The sequence below is a fragment of the Bos taurus genome, chromosome 28 (genome assembly GCF_002263795.3).
Source record: "Bos taurus isolate L1 Dominette 01449 registration number 42190680 breed Hereford chromosome 28, ARS-UCD2.0, whole genome shotgun sequence".
In the NCBI taxonomy this organism is placed as follows: Eukaryota; Metazoa; Chordata; class Mammalia; order Artiodactyla; family Bovidae; genus Bos; species Bos taurus.
The window spans coordinates 39,337,423-39,357,189 of NC_037355.1; the positions used below are offsets into that span (position 1 = coordinate 39,337,423).

Here is a 19,767-nt window from a genome sequence, read left to right on the forward strand (position 1 = left end):
CAGGACATGCTCATGGTAAATAGCAAGCAGAAGGACAACAGGGAGAGCAGAAATATGCATATAATATCTCTTAAAACTAATCACTTAGAACCAGTCCACTGACAGGTTACAGTGTCAGTAAACCTAACACCTAACACCTGGGGACTGGGAAGTGTACTCTGCTCACTGTGTGAATCTCTGTGGTGGAGGACATTGGATATGTAAGTCTATTGAAGGACAGTGTGGAGCTGAGAACACTATCTATTCTAACACAGGGACAGAGACTGTTGCATCTTCTTATGGTTCTGCTGTCACTTGGGATACTCTAGCAGTCAGTGCTGAGTTCTAGCCAACTGAGAAAGAAAGGTCACAGCCAATACCCGGGAAGAGGAACAGGGAAGACAGCAGAATGGGATTAGAGTGGCCCAAAGAGATAATAACAAGGGCATTTAGATTCCACTGCAGGGCAGTGCTTTCTGGAGCTTATAAAAGATTTCCCAATAGAACAATAGATGACAGAAAGCTTAGCCACTTTTGAAATCTAAATTAGTGTCCTGGAAGATCAAATGGAAAAAATATTGTAGAATACAGAGGAAAAGCATAAACCATTAACAATTATAGGAGAAAAGTTAATGAGACTTTGTCATCTAGAAGATTTAATGTGAAGATTTTAGGGCTGGTATTGAGGGTGGCTCAGCTGGTAAAGAATCCTCTTGCAATGCTGGAGACCCCAGTTTGATTCCTGGGTTGGAAGATCCCCTGGAGAAGGAATAAGTTAACCACTCCAGTATTCTTGGGCTTTCCTGGTGGTTCAGATGGTAAAGAATATGCCTGTACTGCGGAGACCTGGGTTCGATCCCTGGGTTGTGAAGACCTCCTGGAGGAGGGCATGGAACCAACTCCAGTATGCTTGTCTGGAGAATCCTCATGGACAGAGGAGCCCGGTGGGCTTCAGTCCATGGGGTTGCAAAGATTTGGACATGACTCAGCAACTAGGCGTGCACACACACACACACACACACACACGCACACACAGTGAGAAAGGAAGGATTTACCTCCATGAAATACATTACATCCTTGATAATGGATTTTACTTTGACAGAGCTATAACAACTTCTCTCTGGAAGCCTGAGCTAAATCAAGAAGCAGAGAGATGGTGTTGATCTTAGAGCCTGCCTCATCTTTCAGTTCAGTTCAGTTCAGTCGCTCAGTCATGTCTGACTCTTTGTGACCCCAGGGACTGCAGCACGCCAGGCCTTCCTGTCCATCACCAACTCCAGGAGACTACTCAGGCTCATGTCCATTGAGTCGGTGATGGCATCCAACCACCTCATCCTGTCATCCCTTCTCCTCCCACCTTCAATCTTTCCCAGCATCAGGATCTTTTCAAATGAGTCAGTTCTTCACATCAGGTGGCCAAAGTATTGGCGCTTCAGCTTCAACATCAGTCCTTCCAATGAATACTCAGGATTGATCTCCTTTAGGATGGACTGGTTGGAGCTCCTTACAGTCCAAGGGACTCTCAAGAGTCTTCTCCGACACCACAGTTCAAAAGCATCAGTTCTTCAGTGCTCAGCTTTCTTTATAGTCCAGCTCTCACATCCGTACATGACTACTGGAAAAACCATAGCCTTGATTAGATGGGCCTTTGTTGGGAAAGTAATGTCTCTGCTTTTTAATATGCTGTCTAGGTTGGTCATAACTTTTTTTCCAAGGAGCAAGTGTCTTTTAATTTCATGGCTGCAGTCACCATCTGCAGTGATTTTGGAGCCCCCCCAAAATAAAGTCTGCCACTGTTTCCACTGTTTCGCCATCTATTTGCCATGAAGTGATGGGACCAGATGCCATGATCTTAGTTTTCTGAATGTTGAGCTTTAAGCCAACTTTTTCACTCTCCTCTTTTACTTTCATCAAGGGTTTTTAGTTCCTCTTCACTTTCTGCCATAAGGGTGGTGTCATCTGCATATCTGAGGTTATTGATATTTCTCCCGGCAATCTTGATTCCAGCTAGTGCTTCTTCCAGCCCAGCGTTTCTCATGATGTACTCTGCATATCAGATAAATAAGCAGGGTGACAAGATACAGCCTTGACATACTCCTTTTCCTATTTGGAACCAGTCTGTTCCACGTCCAGTTCAAACTGTTGCTTCCTGACCTGCATACAGATTTCTCAAGAGGCAGGTCAGGTGGTCTGGTATTCCCGTCTCTTTTAAGAATTTTCCACAGTTTGTGATGATCCACACAGTCAAAGGCTTTGGCATAGTCAATAAAGCAGAAGTAGATGTTTTTCTGGAACTCTCTTGCTTTTTCAATGATCCAGCGGATGTTGGCAATTTAATTTCTGGTTCCTCTGCCTTTTCTAAAACCAGCTTGAACATCAGGAAGTTCATGGTTCATGTATTGCTGAAGCCTGGCTTGGAGAATTTTTAGCATTATTCTACTAGCATGTGAGATGAGTGCAATTGTGCGGTAGTTTGCACATTCTTTGGCATTGCCTTTCTTGGGATTGAAAACTGACCTTTTCCAGTCCTGTGGCCACTGCTGAACTTTCCCAATTTGCTGGCATATTTGAGTGTAGCACCTTCACGGCACCATCTTTTAGGATTTGAAATAGCTCAACTGGAATTCCATCACCTCTATTAGCTTTGTTCGTAGTGATGCTTCCTAAGGCCCACTTGACTTCACATTCCAGGATGTCTGGCTCTAGGTGAGTGATCACACCATCGTGATTATCTGGGTCGTGAATATCTTTTTTGTACAGTTCTTCTGTGTATTTTTGCCACCTCTTCTTAATATCTTTTGCTTTTGTTAGGTCCATACCATTTTTGTCCTTTTTTAAGCCCGTCTTTGCATGAAATGTTCCCTTGGTATGTTTGATTTTGTTGAAGAGATCTCTAGACTTTCCCATTGTATTGTTTTCTTCTATTTCTTTGCACTGATTACTGAGGAAGACTTTCTTATCTCTCCTTGCTATTCTTTGGAACTCTGCATTCAAATGGATATATCTTTCCTTTTCTTCTTTGCTTTCACTTCTCTTCTATTCACAGCTATTTGTAAGCCCTCCTCAGACAGCCATTTTGCCTTTTTGCATTTCTTTTTCTTGGGGGTGTTCTTGATCCCTGCCTCCTGTACAGTGTCATGAACCTCCGTCCATAGTTCATCAGGCACTCTGTCTATCAGATCTAGGCCCTTAAATCTATTTCTCACTTCCACTGTATTAGGTAGCCTTAAGAGGCATCAAAGATAAAACAGTATTTAGGTTTGGTAGTACTGGGAAGGAGGGAATGACTTTTCTCTTTATAGCTCTGATGTCCTGAATGACTATACCCACTGTTGGGAGGATAGGAATGTTATACGGATTAGTACAAAATTTAAGGAGTCTTTGGGTTTTAGTTCCCTTGAGCTTCTGGTTTTTGAAGCTGTTGTGCAGATATGAGTAGAGTTAGGGATGGATCACTCTGGATTTGATGGGTTCAGCCTCTCTCATTCTGCCAATATCAGTGGTATTTTTGTCAATAAGAAGACTGGCACTTTGTTGAGATCTGCACTTTGGGTTTGATTTGGACACAAGTTTGCTGTGACTTCATTATGAAAAGGAGAGTCTTCTGGGATTTTAAGGAAGAGGCCATGAGGAGAATATTTCTCTGGCAGTTGCATTTCTGTACATATTAAGGTAGCATATGTGGTAGCACAGACAAGGAAGGAAGATTTGTGGTCAAATGTTCCTTGGACAGTTTTGGGCTAGGATTTGGGAACTGTCTGAGTATTGGAGATAGCTACACTGGGTGGTTTAGTGACACTGAAGGGGAGGATATATAACAGTCATAGGGTTAAAAGTTGGTATTATAGTATACCAATATACTATATAAATATAGCAATAATATATTTGCAAGGTTGTCCTTTACGGTTTAGAAAAATTTATCTTTGAATTTAAGGGTAAAGCCAGAAATTGGGGGCTTGATTTCCCCCTCAGAATACTCTGGTTAGTCACTCGCTTACTTTTTCTCTTTTATTTCCTAGGCAGTGCAAGACTCTTCATTTTTTTCTTTAGTGCCCTGCTATTTATATTAATGGTATCTATAAGTATATTAAGAGACCTCTTTCTCCAGTGCTTAATTTATAGGAGTGGAGGCATCTAGTTTTTATATGTGAAAGACATAATTTATTCTGAGCCTTATTCTGCTTCTTTCTAAGGCTCTTTCTAAGCATTGGAAGTCTGGCAATGAGGCTGTTTACCCAATTGCTGCCTTAAAATCTTTTACAGAAAGTGAAGAGGGAGACAAGATCATATCACTTTCAGAATCTACTTCTGAATGCTCTCTAAGGGTGGTCAGTCTAAATCTAGTGGATTTTGAAATCTGCAGTGGATTTTATTCTTTCTTTGCTTATAGAACTAAATAAGAGCCCTTTTTGTGTTCACAGAAAATTCTTTTTTGGCAGCTTCTGAAAGTCCTTTTCCAACTTCTTCTGATTTCAACTGCAGTTGTTGTAGTTTATGACACACGATCCCCAAATATGGCATCTTGGCATACTGGATATTTTAAGATGAAAGAGTTTGAGAAAGTGGCAGAAATAGGAACGTGATTCTGATTTTCTCCTCCTATTGTCCATCGTCCCTGAAACAGGTCATAAAATCCTCATGTGAGAGGTGCCCTCCTCATACCTATAGGAAAAGACCATCCTTATCTCTGAAGACAGATTAAGATCCTAACAAACAAACCTTTGCTAAGCTTCTCCAGTCTACCATGCTTATTCATACTTCCTGCCATATTCCTTCTCCACTCTTCTTTGAGCCTAGCATAAAAATACACAGGTCTAACTGTTTCTTTGGGTCTTGTCTTTTTCCTCAAGAAGGCTCGCATGTCACGTATTAGATAAGTCTGTATGCTTTTTTTCCCGTTAATATATCTTGTCTGTTTTATTTTCAGACCCAAAGAGAGTTGAGAAAAACTTCCCTCCTGTATACAATCATGGGTTCGTAAGTCCACTTTAGGTTTTTCACACTGCCTTTTCCATTTTTTTTTTTTTTGTTCCTAAAGTTCCCTCTTATGTAGGAATTAATTGGTATAGACATAGGGGCCCTGGATTATCACTTCCTAAAACTGTTTAAATTCCTCTGCATGTATCTCCTAAACTTGTTTAGACCTTAGAAAGTATATAGCCATGGCTCTCAGCTCAGAATGAGACCAGATCTAAAAATTCACATTAAGGAGTTTTCCCCTCTTCTGCAGGAAGATTAACTTTAAGAGGTATAGAGCTTCTGAGGCTTCTGGCCACTTGAGGGGGTAGGGAAAGGAGGGCAGAGGGAGAGGGGGGGCAGAAGGAAATCAAACACAGAATGAGGGAAGGAGGAGTAAAAGGCAAAAGGACTTTAGATTTGAGCTGTGATTTGGGAGGATCTAAAGAGAGAGATCGTTCTCTTCTACATTTTTCTTTTACCTTGGTCAAGCAATCTCTTAAGGAAATAGTTCTAGAATCTGAATTTCTTTTAGCAAACCAGTGGGTATTTGAGGTTTGCTTCCTTTTTGCTCTATAGGGTCGCTCGAATGAGCAGTTGTGTTATGTACGTGTATCACTTTATTTTCTTGCTCAGGCTCTTCTGATGCTCGCTCAGTGCCTGCAGATCAGTGCCTGACATTTGGCACATTCGTAGTGTCATCTTAAGGTTTATGAAATTTTCACAGTGTATGTTTTCTTAGATGTACTCGTTATGTGTTCTGTTTTAAACTTTTTTCTGTTGAAAAAGATGTCTTTCATTGCTTCCTGAATCCTATCCCACTAAGTTATGGTGTCTATTAAGTTATACATATTTCATGTTGTTTCCTAAGGCCACGTTTTTGTTAAACATTTTATTGGGGTAATAATCATAGGAGGTCAGTAGTACTGTTTTTGATCACTTTTTAGTTACTATATTTTTTTCTGGAAATTTTCTTTTTCAGTACTAATGGTGTTTAGTAATAACAGGTTCATGGTTTTTCTTTTTTAACATGAGCTTTTCTTCTTTCAAGCCAAATTTCATCTAAAAGCTTTCCTGTTCAGATTGTAAAACCTCCTGCACAATACATTTTTCCCAGACTTTGTGATGTATATAATCTCTTCCTACTATCTTCAGAGCTAGTTGTTAGTCATACATAGAAATACTATGTGTTATTGGTCATTATTTTCTTAGAAGTTTAAGTTATCAGAGAAAGAATCTAGGTTACTTTTGGCATCACATTTTATCCCTTATCAAATTAGAAGAAATGGGTATGATGAATGTTAGATGTAGACATCTCCATATCCTATGCCTTTCAATTAGCTGTATTAGATTCTCTTTCCCTCTTCAGAGGGTGCACGTCCTAGTATTATTTGTCTCTTACTCATAGTAAAAGAACTACTAAAATCTGCTGCCTTTTACTTGTGTAGCTAGAAAGCCCCTTCAGAAGGCCTTTATTTATTCTCTATCCCTAAACTCACAGGGTAAAATCTGGTGTGTAGATAGTTTTGATCAGCATATTGGTTAAACATTTTTTGAACTGGAATACCTTTAGGGCTGCCCCATCCTTCCCTATGATATTACACATTCAAAAGGATTTATTCCCTTAGTCTTGTTTGTCCTGTTCCTTCATTGACTCTGAAAACTTGCTTTAAATTAACTCCATCTTGTAATTTTATTGGCTCTGCATTTTATTTCTATGTTATTTCTTTCCCTCTGTCACAGAACCCTTAGCTTTTTCTAAGAAGCCTCAACTAATGTTATTAAGTATTTTTGTCTCAGTAACATTTTAAAGTATATCAAAACATGATTGATGGATGCTGTAGGTAAGTAGTATAAGCAGGACATTCAGAGTCTCAGAGCAGTCATTTTTCTGAGTTTAAGCCTCCTGCATCCCAGTTTTAACAATAGTCCTCTGTGGTCCTGGAAAATACTTGTTTCCCGTTCTTATTTGCCATTATGCTGACGGTTGAATTCACGTTTCAGTAAAAGTGCTCAATTTGGAGCCTGTGTGTAGTACTAGCAATCCTGAGTAAACACAGCATATCAATTTAATAAGAGCAGCACATTGATCTCTGTAGTATAATTTCCCAAAGTATTTAACCCCGTCTCCTGGCCTCATTATTTTGCTTTTTAATACTCTGTGTACTCTGTGTTGATGGTATCATATTTCAGATTCTTATTACAATATTTCTTCTTTGGGGGGTGGAATTTTACCTAAGTGAATAGGAGCTTTCCTAGTGGTCCAGTGGTTAAGACTCCACGCTTCTACTGCAGGGGGTGCAGGTTTGATCCCTAGTTGGGGAGGTAAGATGCTGCATGGAGCAGCCAGAAAGACCTGAAGGCTTTACCTGCGTGAATTAAGAATGTAAAGTAGATATAGATTATCCTTCAGCTACATAGAGGTGCTTAAACTAAAGTAAGATTTTAATGCCATGTAGAAATACTTGAGGAACTTAACTGTGTCTATGAGTATAATGCAAATGTGAACTGAAAACATTTTTAAGCTTTTGTATGGGTTATTTTTCAATTTACTTTTGTTTTGCAGTCATATTTTCTACTCCTGATTTTTTTTTTTGGCATAATGGTCACCATACCTTTATTTACCTAATAGTCAGGTTTTCATTATTGATCTTTAAAATATATATATCTCTCTTAATTTATCCCAATAAGATGATAAGAAATCATTTCAAATGTAAGACTTCTTTAAAAATTTTTTTAAACTATAAAACCTAAAATTTTTTCCCAAAATTAGTTCTGCTAATGGAAATTTTCTAATAAACAAAATTTCAGTATCTTTTGAAACTTTATTTAAATTGTTACTCATCTACAAGTAATATGTTCACAGTGAGTTCAGTGTATATAAGAATTGAACATATGCACTTTAACTGCATCAGCCTTTCTTTTTTGGAGTGGGGAAGTTTGTTTTTATGTGGTATCCTATGCTTCCATATATCAAATTCAGGTTTGAATTATGTGAAAACAAATCATTTAAATAATGAGTTTGCTTGTTTGTTTTTTTCCATTGGGGAGGATTACATTGATTTCTGAAGCTTTCTTATTGCAAGGAATTCTGAACATGCAGGATTTGAACTTTCTCGAGTAATAATTGTTCTACTAGAAAGCCCTTTCCTGTTCCTGGCTTGGGTTAGTGTTTAGCTGTATTTTTAGTAACAGTCCTAACTCAGAGGCTATGTACGCACTGAGAAGATGGAGTCACAGGGTAAACTGGGCTTGCTTCCCACAGGGAGGGCTGGGAGTTGAGCAGGAAGGAAGGCCTGTTTGTCAGAGCAACTATGTCTGAGTAGGCAGCAGGCGACACAATGTCTCCCTTGTACAAAGTAACTCTCTTAGCGAGTGCTCAGATATGTGAGGAAGAAGTGTTTGGGTAAGTGAAGGAGAAGCTTGGGGTGTTTCAAAGAGATTCCTTTCATGTTTTTGTGGCATTTGGATTTCAGGGAGTGTACTGTTTGTTGCAGCAAAGTACTGGCTTTGTTTTCCGTGGCATTTTAGAATTTTTGAACAAGCTCTACTATCGGCAGTTTGGAACGTTTTACTTTCTAAAACTGTGAGCTTAATTTAAAAAATACGATTTGTTTGTGATGAAAAGTTAATTTGTACTTCTTGAAATCAGTAAAAAATTAACTGTGACATTCATTTTTAGGAAGGAGTTCTTTCCCAGACTTAAAATCTTCTACTTTTTATTGTCATTTTCATTCTGAAGTCTGAGCCAAGGACTGATAATGATGAAAACCACTTAAAGCTGATTACTGGTGTTTAAAATGTATAATGTCGATTTCAAGGATAATTTGCTTGTTTTAAAACAGGGGGCTGTTGTTACTTCAGTGACTGTGATGAAAAAGTTTTTTAAATTTACTTCAGTTTGAATAATATAAAGTTCAGTTTTCAACAAAAGAACTAGTCATTTTTCTTATGGAAATCCTGATTTTTTTTGTGTTCAGCTAACATAATGGCTGTTATTTTAGAATACTGCTTTTATATTTTCAGCAGCCTTTAATTATCAAGCTATAAGTAGTTAACTTTTATAGAGTGTATGTACATGTTTCTAGTGTTTTGCTTTTGGATTTGTCTAGTGGAGTGTGACAATATGAACCGCTTTGACCGATCAGACAGAAATGTTCGACAGTCTCAAGAAGGATTTTGGAAAAGGCCACCCCAGAGGTGGAGTGGACAGGAACATTACCACCTTAGCCATCCTGACCACTATCATCACCATGGAAAAAGTGACTTGAGCAGGTGAGTCTAATTTAAAATATGTTTTCTCTCTTAACTAGTTTTGAATCATATTTCCCCCCAACCCCTCAAAACTGTTTTTTGCCTTTATGTTTAGAGGCACCGAAAAACATTTCAAGTTATCTGTGGTATTAATTGGAATAATATGTCTGATTCTTTTGTTTTGCCCTAAATCTTTTTTTCTTAGCTTTGTCATGAATATAAGTATTTATGTCTGCTGTTTGAACTTTAAAGTTTGATGTTATTGTCTAGTTCTCATTTGGAAATGATCAGGTGTTTACTTTGTTAAAGTTTATTATGTTTCAGATATTAATGTGTGAAATTAGTGCCAAGTGATTTGTCTTCTTTTGTTCATATAATAAATTGAAATTTAAAAATTCCTGAAGTATGATGTTAGAATTCTTTTTCTTTTGAAGTGTAACGTAGTCTTTAATTTGGTCAGATCTTATGTATAATGTGGCTATGTAGTCATTCAAAGCTGGGATCACACTCTGGCCTGGTACAGTGTAGCTTTCTTAGCTTAGATAATTTTTTAACCTCTCTCTGCTTCAGTTTACCATCTGTAAAGCATGCTTAATAATACCTTTCTCTCAGGCCCAAGGATCAGGGATAAATGTGCCTGGAGCAGTGTTTGACTTACTGTAGGCACCCAGTGGCAGTTATTAATTTTTTTTCTTTTTATTCTCTCATCTCATTCCCCTAGGGATTTAAAGCCCTTTTGGAGCACATTATTAGTACAAATAGTAAAATTGGGATAAAGAAATAGTGGAAAGGGGGAAATACGAGGTGCTGTAGAGTTCTTGAAGAAAGAAAGAAATTTGTCTCTAAGATTCCTTATAGCAAAAGAAAAGAACAAAAAGCAAAGAACAAAAAGCAAAGAACAAAACTTGATCCATTACAAGATTTATAATGTTCATGGATAAAGCATATGTTTCTCAGTTGATTTGCTTTTATGAGACAGAAACCTGTAAAGGATTGCTTTGCATGAGTTCTTATAAGGAGAACACCTTGTGATGTAGTGGAGAGGCCTCAGACAGAATCCCAAAGTAGAATTAATGACAAATTCCTTAAATTTTTAATTCCTTAAATTAATGATAAATTCCATAAATAAAAAATCCTTTTTTATTTGTGTTCTTCAGTTCATGCTACAAAGAACTCTAGTCTGAGAAAAAGTAGTTCTACAAGTGAATCATTGGAGTTCTACAACTAAAGTTCCTTCTGTTGATAAAGTCTAATGCCAGGATGAAATTTATAGAGTGTCTGGAAGAATATACGTAGGACATATCCTCCCAGACATTATTTTGGCTGTTCTGTTCCTTATATCTGGACTTTTGATAAGTAATGGACATGAGAGAGTTGGTACTATCAGACCAGCATCTGATGTAAAGATAGTCTTCATTGCTAATAATGATGATGATGCTTCCTTCATCTTTGATGGTTGGTTTGTAAGAAGGTCAATTTAAGGCTAACTTAAGAAAATTTAGAAGCCTACCTAAAATGTGAACCTTGTGTACAAGGTAAGATTTATTCAACCATTTAACAGGTATTTATTGAGAACCTGTATGTTGAGTTCTAAACTCTTAAGCTGGAATGAATTTGGAGATGGTGTGAGAGGTGAAAGCTATAGATTGGTAATAGCTTCTTGGAGCATTGTTTGGAGAAGGATAAAACAAATTGTGCAGTGTGTGAGCTTAGTTGGAATCATTGCAGTTATCAGGTTGGTAGAAGATTTTTGTGCCTTTTCCATCCCATAAAAAGATGAGTAGTAAATATTTCCTGCTGCCAGGGTGTTTAGATATGGGAGAGAGAGGTGTGTAGATAGTTATAATGCGGTAGTACAGTGTAATGATGATAAGTGCCTTGAAGTGATGTGTACAGGATTCCAGGAGCATGCAATTTTTTGCTTAGGATAGTGGTGTATCAAGAAAGTTACTGTTGAACTGATAACTTGACTGTAGCAATTGCAGAGGATGAGTTTCTATATAGGGGCTTCCCAGGTGGTGCTCGGAGAAGGCAGTGACACCCTACTTCAGTACTGTTGCCTGGAAAATCCCATGGACGGCGGAGCCTGGTAGGTTGCAGTCCATGAGGTCGATAAGAGTCGGACACAACTGAGTGACTTCACTTTCCCTTTTTACTTTCATGCATTGGAGAAGGAAATGGCAACCCACTCCCATGTTCCTGCCTGGAGAATCCCAGGGACGGGGGAGCCTGGTGGGCTGCCGTCCATAGGATTGCAAAGAGTCAGACACGACTGAAGCGACTTACATGCACGCATGCAGTTTCTATATAAGGATGAGTATTCAGGTGGAAAAAATAGTGTGTACAAAGCCATGTATGAAACACTATGGCGTTTTCAGAGAGCTACTCTTAGGTTCATAGCTGAATTGGTAGGTCATTTGGAGGCGTCAATAAATGTGATCTCTAACTATAGATAGCAAAAACTATCCATGCCTTTTAAGATAAAGGGTGACAAGTTTCAACTTTGTGAGACTGTTAATAAGAATGTCCAAAATGGAATGAATTACCTGGATATAGCAATCTCTGTCCTTGGGAATGATCAAGCTGTGACTGATTATTTATCTGTCAGAAAAGTTAAACATTTTTCAGAAACTGTATTCCTGGATGTCAATAGGTGTAGAAAAGAAAACCTTTGATCAGATGACTATAGGAAGGACAAGTTAAATGAAGATTTTTTTTAATAGTAGACTCCAGCACGTTTAATATATAATGATAGTTCTGTGATGTTGCAAAAAGCGGTGAAGAAAAATATGTAGCCATTTCCCAAATCACACGACAACAGATCCCTTCTATGCAGTGAACTTTGAGGTACTAGTGATTTGTGGGTCATCCACACTCGTGAGTCTGAATGAGGAGAGAGAAATGCATAATGCTGTTGATGGTTGCTGATTTGACTCAGGGCAGAACTTCCCAACAAATGAACTGACACACACTGGTTTCTTGTGACTAGTTATAAGTTAACCAGCTGATTTATTGATCCCCTCAGGCTTTTGGGTAGCTGTGTGAGGTTTAGGACTCTTAGATTTCCTAGAGCCAGTTACGGTGTGGGTGGTAGAGAGAAAAACCTCATCCAAGATAAGCCTTACTCCAGCCAACATTAGAACTATTATTTTCTTTCTATACCTTGATTTTAAAAGATTTGGATGTGCTAACCCCAGGGCCTTTTACTATATAACATGTATAAAAGTTCCTCTTCCCATTCTTTGACTTCTTAAATGTTGCTGGTTCCCTTTCTTGTCTGTCCTTTAATTCTCATTGTTGTCATAATTAATTATAGGATTATGTCGTATCTGTAACTCAGGGGACTGGTGGTTCAGAATCACTCATCTACCTTTTCTGTGTTTTTGTCAGTACTGCATTCTCTTTTCACCTAACCTAACCTGTTAGTCCTTTTTTTCTCTCCAGACCTCCCCTTTCCCCTACAGTGTTACTAGCCAAGTGAAATTCTCTTACATCTTAACATCCTTGACCTCTTCCCCTACATTTTGCTGATTGTAACTTTTCCCTGAGTGTAGCATTCCTCAGTAGCATTCTTAGATGAAGGATTCTTATTTTTCAGTCACTCTAGAACTGTTCTCTTTAGGGGTGAGGTTTTGTCTTCATTCCTCATCTTAACTTCTGAATGAAATGTTCTTAAACCTCTTTCCTTTGCCACTTAGGGAGGGCATTTGTCTTGATCAGCTTCTCCTTAAGGGTCCCATTCCCTAGCTCACAAAAATCTTGGCCCCAGGCTCACTTCCCCCTGCATTGTAAGTTTTGCTACAACTCTAAATGTAGCTTTCCTGTACGTGATTCATTTAAACTTCTGGCTTCCTAGTTCCTCTTAAATTAATGTGTAAAAATCTGTCATCTGAGAATACAGATAGTTTTACGTTTTTCTTTCCAGTCTGGATACTCCCTTCCCTGGCCCCACATGATTGCTGTGGCTGGTACCTCTAGTACAAGTTGAGTGATAAGAGCAGTCATCTGTGTCTTGTTTCTGATCGTAGGATCAAAGCGTTTAATCTTTTACTGTTAAATATGATGTTCACTGTGGGTTTTCATAGATGGTCCTTATCAGATTGAGGAAGTTCCCTTCTGTTCATATTTTGTTGAGGGTTTTTTTAATCATGAAAGGGTATTCGATTTTGTCAAATGCTACTGCTGTGTCTATTGATATAATTATTTTTCCTTTCATGCTGTTAATGTGATATATGCCTTTGATTGATTTTTCAGATGTACTAACTTATTAACATTTCTCAAGTAAATCTTACTTGGTCATGATATCCTTTTAGATGTTGCTAGATTCAGCTTGCTAAGTATTTTGTTGAGGATTTTCTATATACATTCATAACAAATATTCATAGTTTTCTTGAGATTTTTTTGGGTTTTTGATATTATCACACAGATTGAATTGGGAAGTGTTTCTCTCATTTCTATTTTTGGAAGAGTTTGTGAAGGAGTTTTGTTAACTCTTCATTTAATGTTTTGTAGAATTAGCTGTTGAGGTTATTTGGGCCTGGGACTTTTTTTTGCAGTGAGTGTTTTGATTACTGATTTAATCTCTTAGATGTTCTGTGGATGTCTGTTTTTCTTAGTTTGTAGCGTTGTTCACGTCTTCTGTTTCTTTGGTGACCTTCTTAGTTGTTTTATCTGTTAATGAGGAGGAAACATTAAAGTCTCCAGCTTAAGTATATCATGTAGGGAAGGTTTGATGGCAACAAATTCTCTTAGGTTGTTATCTGGGGATGTTTTAGTTTGTCTTTAATTTTAAAGGATAGTTTTGCTGCATATAGGATTCTTGGTTAACAGTCTCTCTTTTATAACTCCTATGCTTTCTGTTGAAAAATCAGCTGTTAATCTTATTGAGCATGTCTTCTAACACAATAAAAGGACTTTTTTTCTTGTTGTGTTCAGGATTCTTACTTTTTATTTGGCTTTTGTTGGTTTGAATATCATGTGTCTTTTAGTTTATCACATTTGGGAATTAATGATTAGAAAGAAGTTTCCTTAAATGTCTTGCACCAGTAAGTTTCCCAGCCTTTTCCAAGGGGCTGTGTGTGTGTCTGTGTGTGTTTGTGTGTGTATTCAGGGATACCTTCAACAACATGATAAGCAGTTTGCAGTACTGCCTTAGCTCTCATCCTGTTTGCTCAGAGGCTCAACATCAGCCAAAGGTGAGGGAGTAAGACCTTCGTAGGTATTTCCTTGACTTCCACACGTGTATGGCCTTCTCTGTGCCCAGGAGTATGTTAGGGCTTTCCAAAGCTTCCTGTGGACATGTGATTCCTCAGGTTTTCCTTTAAAATTTTTCACTTTCTTCTTTGTCCCAACTGGTATTGCCATCTCAGGTAGCTGAGATTTTTAAACCATTGTCACTAATTTTCTTCTCTTTTCTCTTAAAACATATTGGAGTTAAGGCCGTTCCCACTGAGGGAGCTCTGAATCAGCTCAAATAAAACAACTGCTGAGAATGGACCTTTTCTAGGGAGGTGCCGTTTAGGTCAAATAGTAACACTTCTCTGGAAATGGTGTTGCTTGGAGAGTTCCAATCCGAGTTTACCTCCCATCTCACCCTTAGAGATTGCTGAATGTCACAGCTACTGCACTTGTAAAGCTGTTGTTTTTCAAGCTGCCACAGAGCTAGGAAGATAGACAAGGAAATAGAATAAATTAAATGTCACAGAGTTTGTTCTCATGAAAGTCAGTTGGTTTTCTTCAGTAAGTGCTTTTTAGTTGTTAATTCCAGAGTTGATTTGGTTGTTTCTAAAGTTCGGAGAAGGCAATGGCACCCTACTCCAGTACTCTTGCCTGGAAAATCCCATGGATGGAGGAGCCTGGTAGGCTTCAGTCCATGGGGTCGCTAAGACTAAGGACTAAGCGACTTCACTTTCACTTTCATGCATTGGAGAAAGAAATGGCAACCCACTCCAGTGTTCTTGCCTGGAGAATCCCAGGGACAGGCGAGCCTGGTGGGCTGCTGTCTATGGGGTTGCACAGAGTCGGACATGACTGAAGCGACTTAGCAGCAGCAGCAGAGTTGTTAAAGAGTTGATTTTGCCAAATTTGCCAGTATTCTGGATAGCTCAAATGGTAAAGAATCTGCCCGCAATGTGGGAGACCTGTGCTCGATCCCTGGGTTGGGAAGATCCCCTGGAGAAGGGCATGTCGACTCACTCCAGTAGTCTTGCCTGGAGAATTCCATGGACAGAGAAGCCTGGAGGGCTACAGTCCATGGACTCGCAGAGAGTTGTACACGACTGACCGACTAATACACACACTCTTAGAGTTTTTATGTAGGAGTGGATTTTTGGAGATCTTTGATTCTGCCATTCTGTAAGTACTTCCTTCTTTTCCTTTTGTCATGACTGTTCAAAAAAAAAAATTAATGGCCTTTATTTTTTAGAGCAGTTGTAGGTTTACATGCCCTGGAGGGGAGGGCATGGCAGTCCACTCCAGTATTCTGGCCTGGAGAATCCCACAGACAGAGGAGCCTGGCAGGCTGCAGTCTGTAGGGTCCCACTGAGTTGGACTCAACTGAAGCAACTTAGCATGAATGCACACGTGGATATATGTTTAGTTTGGTAAGAAATTGCCACCGGCTGTACATTTACTTTTCTTCCAGCAATGAGCAGGAGCGCCTATGGATTCATACCCTTGTCAGCATGTGGTGTTGTGGATTTTGATCATTCTGATATGTGTTCAGTGGCATGTCATTGTTGTTTTAATTTGCACTTCTCTAATGGTATGATTTGGGGCCTTTTTTCATATCCTTATTGGCTATATCTGTGTTTTGTCTTAGTGAGATGTCTGTTTAGGTCTTTTGCTTATTCTTAAAATTGGGTTATCTGTTTTCTTGTTGACCTTTAGGAGTTCTTTATGTATTTTAGATACCAATCCTTTGTCAGATACATTTATTACAAATATTTTCTCCAGTCTGTGTTTTGAATTTTCATTTTCATAATGATATTTTTCACAGAGCATATATTTTTAATTTTATGCAGGACAACTTGTCAGTCTTTTCTTTCATGGGTTGTACTTTTTGTGTCATAGCCAAAAACATATTGCCAAAGTCACCTAAATTTTCATTGTTACTTTGTAGTTTTGCATTTTACATTTAGATCATTGACCAGTCAGTGTTCAGTTAATTTTTGTGAAAGGTGTGCAAGGTGTTTTTTTTTGGTGTATAAATGTCTAATTGTTTCAGTACTATTTGTTGAAAAGACTGTCCTCTCTCCTTTGAATTGCCATTGCTCCTTTACCAAGGATCAGTTCAGTTCAATTCAGTTGCTCAGTCATGTCCGACTCTTTGTGACCCTATGGACTGCAGCACGCCAGGCTTCCTTGTCCATCACCAACTCCCAGAGCCTGCTCAAACTCATGTCCATCATGTTGGTGATGCCATCCAACCATCTCATCCTCTGTCGTTCCCTTCTTCTGCCTTCAGTCTTTCCCAGCATCAGGGTCTTTTCCAGTGAGTCAGTTCTTCACATCAGGTGGCCAAAGTATTGGAGCTTCAGCTTCAACATCAGTCCTTCCAATGATTATTCAGGACTAATTTCCTTTAGGATTAACTGGTTTAATCTCCTTGCAGCCGAAGGGACTCTCAAGAGTCTTCTCCAACATCACAGTTCAAAAGTATCATTTCTTCGGTGCTCAGCTTTCTTTATAGTCCAGCTCTCACATCTATACATGACTACTGGAAAAACCATAACTGACTATATGAACCTTTGTCAGCAACGTAATGTCTCTGCTTTTTCAATGTAATGTCTCTGCTTTTTAATGTTCTATTTAGGTTGGTCGTAGCTTTTTTTCCAAGGAGCAAATATCTTTTAATTTCATGGCTGCAGTCACCATCTGCAGTGATTTAGGAATCCCCCAAAATAAAGTCTCTCACTGTTTCCATTGTTTTCCCATCTATTTGCCATGAAGTGATGGGACCAGATGCCATGATCATAGTTTTCTGAATGTTGAGCTTTAGGCCAACTTTTCCCCTCTCCTCTTTCACCTTCATCAAGGGGCTCTTTAGTTCTTTGTTTTCTGCCATAAGGGTGGTGTCATTTGCATATCTGAGGTTATTGATATTTCTCCCAGCAATCTTGATATGCCAGTCTTGATATGCTGTGCTTCGTCCAGCCTGGCATTTCACATGATGTACTCTGCATATAAGTTAAATAAATAGGGTGACAAAATATAGCCTTGATGTATTCCTTCCCCAATTTGGAACCAGTCCGTTGTTCCATGGCCAGTTTTAACTGTTGCTTCTTGACAACATAACAGATTTCTCAGTAGGCAAGTCAGGTGGTCTGGTATTCCCATCTCTTTCAGAACTTTCCACAGTTTATTGTGATCCACACAGTCAAAGGCTTTGGTGTAGTCAATAAAGCAGAAGTAGATGTTTTTCTGGAACTCTGTTGCTTACCACGGATCAGTTGACTGTATGTATGGGTGAATTTTTGGACCCTCTCTTCTGTTCCATTAATTTTTTCATCTCTACCACAGTCTTGATTACTGTCAGTTGATACAGAAAGTCTGTAAGACAGTATCAGTGTTCTGACTTTCTTCTTCTTCAGTATTGTATTGGTTATTCTGGGTCTTTGCCTGTTCATATAAACTTGAAAATCACTCTGGTAATATCCACATAATATCTTATTTGCATTTTAATTGAGATTATATTGAGTCTAGCATTAAAGAATAGATAACCATGATGTTAAAAATATATGTGTTTAACTTTTAATATACCATTTTTATTAATAGTGGAAAAAAAGCTAAAGGTTTTGTGAAGTCAAACTGTGATTGAAATTAGGAGATAAGTGAGAAAGCAAAATCCCCAAATCTCTCTCTTTCTCTCTTTCTCTCTCTCTCTCTCTCTCACACAGAGTATCTCCACTCACCATTCTAACCTATGAATCACAAATCTTCAGTTTCACATAAAAATCACATATCTTAGTCATAAAGAAGCTCTGATAGAAGTGGAGAAGAATGTAAATGTATGGATAGAGCCATATAATTTGGGGAGATTACTTTGAAATTGCAATAAGTGATTATGCAGCCAGGGGATTATTTGATGTGTGGATTGAATATCAGGTGCTGCTCTTGTATATGGTTTAAATTTAAATTGGTTTTGAAAAAGCTTATTTCTTGCAGATTCCTTTTTATAGTTATTGTGATCCTTTTTTTTGGTTGTTGTTGATTTTATTGGCTGTACTTATAGAATGATACTGATGATAGTGAGCATTTCATTCTTATGCTTCTTAACCACTGAGGTAATTTTTACCTTCATCCATACCTGTATTGGTTCAGTTCTTCATATCCACCAGCCTGTTTGGCCTGGGATTGACCACATAGGTTCTGCCTTTGCAAACACACTGCTCACCTTCCAGTGTTTTCTCCAAAGTAGCTTGAAGTCTTCTGCTGCTTTCATGACCTAATTTCTCTTCTAGAAGTCAGTGATTGTTAAAATTTGTACAGAAGTACAAATCTATGACTGTCAAGCTAACGTAGGTATTTTGTTCAGTCCTCTTTGGCTCATGTTTTTACCTCTCATTCTTTTTTAAAGATTGAGATTTTCCTTTGTGGACTGCATCGTATTCTCAGAATGTGAAATCTCAAAATCTTCATTATCTTGTTTTTTCCTTCTGTTTTAAACAGTCTCTTTTTATTTTCTGAAAATAGCCTCTCATATATTTGCATTCTGTTTCAGTTTTTTCTTCTTCTGTCTTTGTACCTTCTCAATTATATTCATTTTTTCCCCCAGCAACCTTCAAATGGCCCTCATTGAGATGTTATGTTATTTCCAGCTTACTGTCATACGGTTTAGTAACAGTTTACACCCATATTAATAGAGCATTGTGTCAGGATTTATCAATTGGGTAATCTAGGAGAAGGGTATATGGCATTATAGTGTTCTGTTGACATTTGTGTTAGAAAAAATATTCAATATAAAGAAGTTAGAAATTATTGATAGTAATAATAGTAGTAATACATCAGTAATTGGTTTTTGCCTAACAATTATTATATATCAAGCACCATTCCAAGCACTTTAGCGTATATTATTGCCTCATTTAATCCTTTTACCAATCAAGTGAGATACTCTTATTCTCATTTTATAAGTCAGGAAAATGAAGCATAAAGTAACTTGCCCTTTGTGTTATATAGCTAGTGAGTGACAGAGCTGAGATTTGAACTCAGATAATCTGCATTAATTGGCTAATGTAAAAATGAATAAATCCTTGTTTTCAAAGGGCTTATAATCAGAGGTGACATGTATGTAGGTTTCTTTCATTTATGCTATAAAATAAGTTATGGATCATAAAACAGTTTTATCTAGTTGAAGGGCATTAAGACTTGGATGAGATACAAGTTTAGTTTTTGGTTTCATGGTGGAAGTATTAGAAATGCAACTTAAGGCATATGAACTTTATTTGGTAGGCGCTGGACAGCACTGAGAGACTCTATGGCCCAAAGATATTGAGTATTTTCAATAGCTAGTTACTATCAGCCAACATAACAACTTAAGTTCTAGGCTGAAGCTGTGTCTTTTACACTATTTTGGCTTCT

General features: G+C 38.1%; 1 protein-coding gene across 11 annotated transcripts in view; it reads left to right on the forward strand.

Annotated features, from left to right (window-relative positions):
• CCSER2 (coiled-coil serine rich protein 2) overlaps positions 1 to 19,767 on the forward strand; it is a 154,849-nt gene that overhangs the window by 65,679 nt on the left and 69,403 nt on the right. For 8 of the 11 annotated variants that reach the window (XR_240518.5, XM_005226522.5, XM_003587997.6 and 5 more), the window contains one exon: positions 9,048 to 9,210. Coding sequence is in view for 10 of the 11 variants with exons in the window: in XM_005226522.5 (XP_005226579.1) it covers positions 9,048 to 9,210 (163 nt within the window). In the remaining variant the exon portion in view is untranslated. Of the gene's footprint in view, positions 1 to 4,906; positions 5,215 to 8,237; positions 8,522 to 9,047; positions 9,211 to 19,767 lie in introns of those variants that run through there. The other 3 variants (XM_024986911.2, XM_010820677.4, XM_059882687.1) reach the window with 3 other exon arrangements.